The 6,000-nt window shown below is 41.4% G+C and overlaps 1 protein-coding gene across 1 annotated transcript in view; it reads left to right on the forward strand.

Annotated features, from left to right (window-relative positions):
- The window catches only part of AKAIN1 (A-kinase anchor inhibitor 1), a 46,449-nt gene extending 41,667 nt beyond the window's left edge, over positions 1 to 4,782 (forward strand). Inside the window, exon 2 of the mRNA XM_019805525.2 lies at positions 4,121 to 4,782. Within this exon, the coding sequence (XP_019661084.1) occupies positions 4,121 to 4,314 (194 nt within the window). The 3' untranslated portion in view covers positions 4,315 to 4,782. The remainder of the gene's footprint in view (positions 1 to 4,120) is intronic.
- The last annotated feature ends 1,218 nt before the right edge of the window (positions 4,783 to 6,000 follow it).

Here is a 6,000-nt window from a genome sequence, read left to right on the forward strand (position 1 = left end):
AGGAGCCCCACATTATTTTTGATTTTGTTGCTTGTGCTCTAGGTGCCATATCCCAAAACTTATCACCAAGATCCATTCCAACGAGCTTTTTTCATATTTTCTTTTAGGATTTTTATGGTTTCAGGTGTTCAAGTCTTTAATCCATTTGAGTTAATTTTTGTGATGGTGTGAGATAGGGATCAAGTTTCATAATTTTCCATATGATTATTCAACTTCCTCAGCACCATTTCTTGAAGATACTGTCTTTTTTCCTGGAAAGTACTGAGTATTCTTGGCTCCCTCGTCAAATATTAGTTGACCATATAAGCCTGGGTTTATTTCTGGGCTCTCAGTCTGTGCCACTGGTCTGTGTGTCTGTTTTTATGCCGGTACCATACTGCGTTGATTGTAGCTTTATAATATAGCTTGAAATCAGGAAGTGTGATGCCTCCTGCTTTGCTCTTTCTCAGGATTGCTTTGGCTATTTGGGGTCTTTTGTGGTTTTTTATATAACTTTTTTTTTGTTTTTGTTTTGCTGTTATTGTACAAGGGCTCTGCATGGCTTTTCCCCTCATTTTCTTTCCTCACTTTCTCTGTCCCAGCTAGTTGCCACTCTTTGTGTCCTATACTCTTCACTGCAGATACATAGATATTCGTGACCCAGAGCAAAGTGGTGATGAGGGCCATGAGGGTTACCAGCCTTGCAAGTCACCAAAGGAACACTCTAGATGCAGCCTGGCACAGGCTGCCTTTGACTCTGTAATCAATTTATCTTCATAATGGATAGATGAGGATGTGACGATTTAGCTCAGATATTAGGTCATGGCTAAATTTAGGGTGCTTCTCTCTCTCTCTCTCTCCACTATTAAGGAATCAGCTTACTCTCATCCTTACATTCTTCCTTCCTCCATCCAAAGACAGAAAAATAGCTGTACAGCAGGGACATTTTAGAGCTAACGCATAGGGAGTTTGGCTGAGATACTCTTTCCAGGAGCAAACAGGAACCTTTTCAACTTTTCTGTTTGTCTACACATTTATGCCCTAGAGTGATAGTAGACAGAGCTCCTTGGTTTTCATATTGACCTGCTGTAAAGATATCCTCTTCCTCTTCAAATTAGCCTTGGCCATTGCACAGAATTTCAAAAAATCTGTAATTGCTTCTTTGTGTTAGCATTAGAACCTCCCTGAGTTTTAGGAGGGTGTGTGGCTGCCCCGTTGGCACCTCATTTCCTAGCCTTCCGTGTGGCCAGGTGTGGCCTTGTGACTCCGTTTCCCCCAATGGGATGTGAGCAAAGTGATGTTTGCAAATTATATGATAATTTTTTTTAGAGGAAATCACTTACCCTCCATTTTCCCTTGGACTACCTTCCATCCCAGGTGGGATATTGGTTAATCAGCTCGACTTATGCAGATGAGGTCAATGTAGTAGCACACGGCAGAGCAGTAAGCTAGAAGGAAGCAGACCCCTCAGTGACCTGGTGGAGCAGAGCCCCTGCACCCCGGAGAGCCTCTGAGCTGATACAAGGGAGAGCAATAAGCAGCTCTTTCTTGTGTATTATTGAGTTTCTTTGTTACAACAGCCTAGTCGATGCCCTAACCAAGATACAGTGGTGGGCACTAAGTCCTCAGGGGCCACCCTGAGTTCTGAATAAGTGTCATGTCGCTGAATTTTCTAGCAACTCTCCTAAAACAGATACTAATTGCTCATTTGACAGATGTGCACACAGGCTTCCAGAGGTGAAATGACTTGCCCAAGGTCGAAAGGCTTTAAAGTGGTAGAAAGAACCGGGACTCAGCTCTGAAGGGCTTCAACACACAGATTCTAAATCTTCGTGCCTTAGCATACCTTCTTTTTACTGTTCCCCTTTTAAAAAGATTATTTTATTTTTTAAATTTAGTTTACAGAGCATATTTGAAGTATTTTTCTCAGCTAATTTAAAGTTTTCGTTAAATGTTGTAGCTTTTGATTCCTTCTCTGCTTAGTTTGGGACAGATTGCTCATTTTATTCTGCCTTTTTTGAGGGGAGGGAGGTGAGGATTGTCCCTTGGTTTTGAATAGATTCATTTTACTTTGTTCATTAAACTGTGAATCCCTCAGGAAATCGTACTAGTGATACAAATACTGCTAAATAAATTACAACTCCCTGTCTCAAGGGGTAAGAGCTGCCTGGTCTTCCGGAATGACTCAGTATTCTCTTATGTGATGTTTTCCTCCCGGGTGTATAAATTCCACCGTCAGTGAATCAAGCCTGGTGAACAGCCCCCAATTTTAAGTACATTTTCACGGCAGCCGCATATTTGAATAGAGGAAGCATCCGGAATGATGGCTTTGAATAACGAACGATGCCCATTCTATTCATCTTTCTAAATATAAGCACGTGGAATTTAAAATTTTCACGATTGCACTTTAGTCAAATGTTAGATTCACGATCATTCTGCCATGCACGAGTTAGGAATAAGTTTGCTACATAATTAAAGAAAGCCCCAAACGCATCAAATAAGGTGTATTTCATCAGTGCATCAAACAAGATATATATTTTTAATTTTTTAAAAAAATATTTATTTATTTGAGAGCGAGAGAGTGAGAAAGAGTGAGAGAGCGAGAGTGAGAGAGCATGAGTCGGGGGAGGAGCAGAGGAAAAGGGAGAAGTAGATTCCCCACTGAGCGGGGAGCCAGACCCAGGGCTTGATGTGGGATCATGACCCAAGTCGAAGGCAGACACTTAACTGACTGAGGCATCCAGACACCCCTATATATATATATTTTTTTTTTTTAAATTTTAAATTTTTATTTTTTTCCCCTAACATGAAAGAGGCCTGGAGGTAGGCAGCCGAGGGTTGATACGTGGCTCCTGGTCATTGCGTTCTCAGGTTCCTTCTAACTTCTTCTTTGTAAATCCCTGAAAATTGTTTCCGTTCTAAAGATTCCCTCATGGTTAGCAAAAGCCCCTGTAGTGAAAGCCATCGTGTCAAAGTTCCAGGCTCTGGGATGGGAAGAGGGCAGAGGGCCTTTGCCTATTTCCTTTTAAAAAGCTTTTCCAGATTGTTTACTAAATGAACTTTCACTTCATTGGTCAGAACTTAGCTATACCTACTTACACAGCTGCCCGAATAAAATCAAGGTTTTGTCTTGTTTTTAACTAAGGAAGAAGGGGAAGAATCACTGATGGGTAGACTGCCTGCCTTCTGATTAGAAAATTCCCACCATTCTAGACCAGGGGTTGGCAAACTATGGCCCATGGGCCAAATCTGGCCTGCAGCCTGTTTTTTGGTAAGTAACGAGTTATTGAAACGAAACCATATGCATTCATTTATGTATTGTCTATAGCTGATTTAATGCTACAACAAGCAGAGCTGAGTCATTGTCACAGAGATCGTATGGCCCACAAGTCTAAAATATTTCCTATCTGGTCCTATTGAAAAAATTTGCCAACCCTTATTCTAGATTATGGAGGACAGATTCTGATGAACAAATGGCTTCATTCCGTGGGATGTTGTTATAGGAACAAAGTTGAGCCCAATATAGATTTAGTAATAATCTATTCTTCTCCAGCCCCAGTGAAATTAAATCTATTAGGCATACATTCAGTTGCAAGTAACATAAAACCTGACTAATGGCAGATTCAACAACAAGGAGTTTATTTACCTCACTTGCCAAGAAGTCCGGAAGCACATGGTCCAGGGCTGGTGTGGATGCTGAGTGATGCTTTCAAAATTGGACTCTTGCTGTCTCCCCAACCACGGCCAGAATGTTGGCTTTCGTCTCCATGCTTATTGTAAGTTGGCTGTAGCCCCTAGAAGCATTAGGTCTGCATCCTGCATAGGAAGAAGGGGTAGGTGTCAAAGGCCAAAAGCGGCATGAGTCTGTTTCTTTCCAGAACTTTCCCAGAGGTCCTCACTGGCCAGGACTGTATTCTCACAACACCGCCTGGCAGCAGAGAATCCTGAGATGGTGAGAATGTACGTTGGACACACGACTGGGGCCAACAAATGGAGAGGGAGACAGGAGCAGGGCTCCCCACAATTAACGGTGTCACTCTAGCACCTTCTTTATGGTCTCACCTTTCCTGTCTGCCCCTTCCTGTAGCAGTTCCTGAAATTGATTTTGTTCTTTTCACCTCCCTTTCATATTTTTGGCTAGGTGAGACACCTGGGAGCGAGCCCGAAGAGGTGAAGCTGCAGAAAGCCAGCAAACAGATTGTGCAGAATGCCATCCAGCAAGCCGTGCAGCAAGTCTCCCAGGAGAGCCGGCAGAGGGGCGAGAGAGCCCGTGACAGCCGGGGCAGCCTCCAGCTGGGCGTCGGGGAATTAACCAAGAAGCATGAAAAGAAGTAACGCCACGGATTTGGTTTTTGTCACCTGCTTGGTTTCCAGCCTTCCTCTTAGTATAGGATGCGTTGCCAAAATGTTGCCAGTAAAGCAAACCAAAGTGTCGTTGGCACCTAGCAGTAGAACGAATTCGCGCTAGCCCTGGGCCGAGATGCACTGTTTTGAAAAAGTACGTTAGATGATTCTGTTTATATTAACGCAGTGCCTCTGAAACAGAGTGGGGCCAAACAGGACAGGGTAATTGCAAAAGTAGTTTTGCAGCACAGGTTATTTTTATGGTTCTTCCCCCCCCCAAAGATTCTGTCTTGTTTATTTACTTTGGCTTTTTATGTACCTTTCTGTGAGTTTAACCAGCATCCTTTTTGCTGAAATACTGAGTGCGGTACTGTGTTCTTTATAATATTTTAAAAAGATATGCCGGAAAGGCGAAGTAATGGAGTTTGTCAACTTCAGATGTGGAATGGAAGGCTTCACTTGTTCAGGTCCAAGATCAAATTGAGCAAAGGCAAATTCTAAGACTCAGTCCCTGAGGATCTTACGAGGCATTTATTTGTTGTTTTTTTTTTTTTTTAAAGGAGGAGTTTAACTTTTTAAAGACTCAGGTTTTTTTGGTCTCAGTTCTCTCCATGGATTGATAGCTGGTCTTTACTCTCTGTGCAGAAATCCTTTGGAAATAGGGATTTCCTTTTCCATCACAAACTAAAATAAGACAAGTGATAGGTCTATATGCATGAGTTGCCAATGACTCTGTTTTTTAGCAGCCCCATGAAGAGCAACTAGAACCATAGATTCCACTCTGGGGATACACTGGGGTCTGATTAGGGGGCGTGGTGTCCGAGGAAGGAGCTGTGGGGCTTTATAAATACCATGTTGTCATCAGGCTATGCCTCCGCACTAGTACCTTACTAGTAGGAACTTTTCCCATCCACAAATTAAAATTATATTTTTGAGATTATGAAAATCATACATACCAGGAATAAATAACCCTAAAAACAGGAAAACCATTTTTTAACTCTCTGAAGCATGAAAATAGAGTGGGAACAATAAAGTAACAGTGGTCTGGACAATGCTGTTATGGAGATATATGTGCATATGAAAAAAGCCATCATTATTGCAATAGTATGACTCCTCTCCACTCCCATGTCGATAACGCACATCTTTCTAGAGTCATTAGAATCCCATAGTCTGCGTTGCACAACAGTTATTGAGTTGGTGCTACTGAAGACAGAGAAAGAATTTGGCCTTTAGTAAAAACCTTTTGGCTTCAGAATATCAATGTCTACGTTTGGTAGTTTTGTTTTTTTTTAAAGCCGGTATCAGCATAGATAGTATGACTGATATTAAGATATACTTCTAGAATTCCAGTAGGTTACACTTCCCAGAATGGATACTCTTGATTATAGTAGGTAAATGAAAACACTCTCTTATCAGCTTTGTTAGACTATCTCACATGATGCACAGCTGGAATAAATTCACAGGAAAGAGTGTCTACGAGAGGGAGCAGAGGGATTTAAAATTTAAGTGTGATTTATTTATAAATGTTTTTTAGCAGAACTTATGACAACTGAAGAATGAGTTTAAGTTGATCTGAAGTCATATAATCAATATGATATGATTGCACAGTATGTAGATAATGGCAATGAAAGTATTAAGGGAAATTATTCAGAAGGATCTACTATAAAAATAAACCCA

The sequence above is a fragment of the Ailuropoda melanoleuca genome, chromosome 14, assembly GCF_002007445.2.
Source record: "Ailuropoda melanoleuca isolate Jingjing chromosome 14, ASM200744v2, whole genome shotgun sequence".
In the NCBI taxonomy this organism is placed as follows: Eukaryota; Metazoa; Chordata; class Mammalia; order Carnivora; family Ursidae; genus Ailuropoda; species Ailuropoda melanoleuca.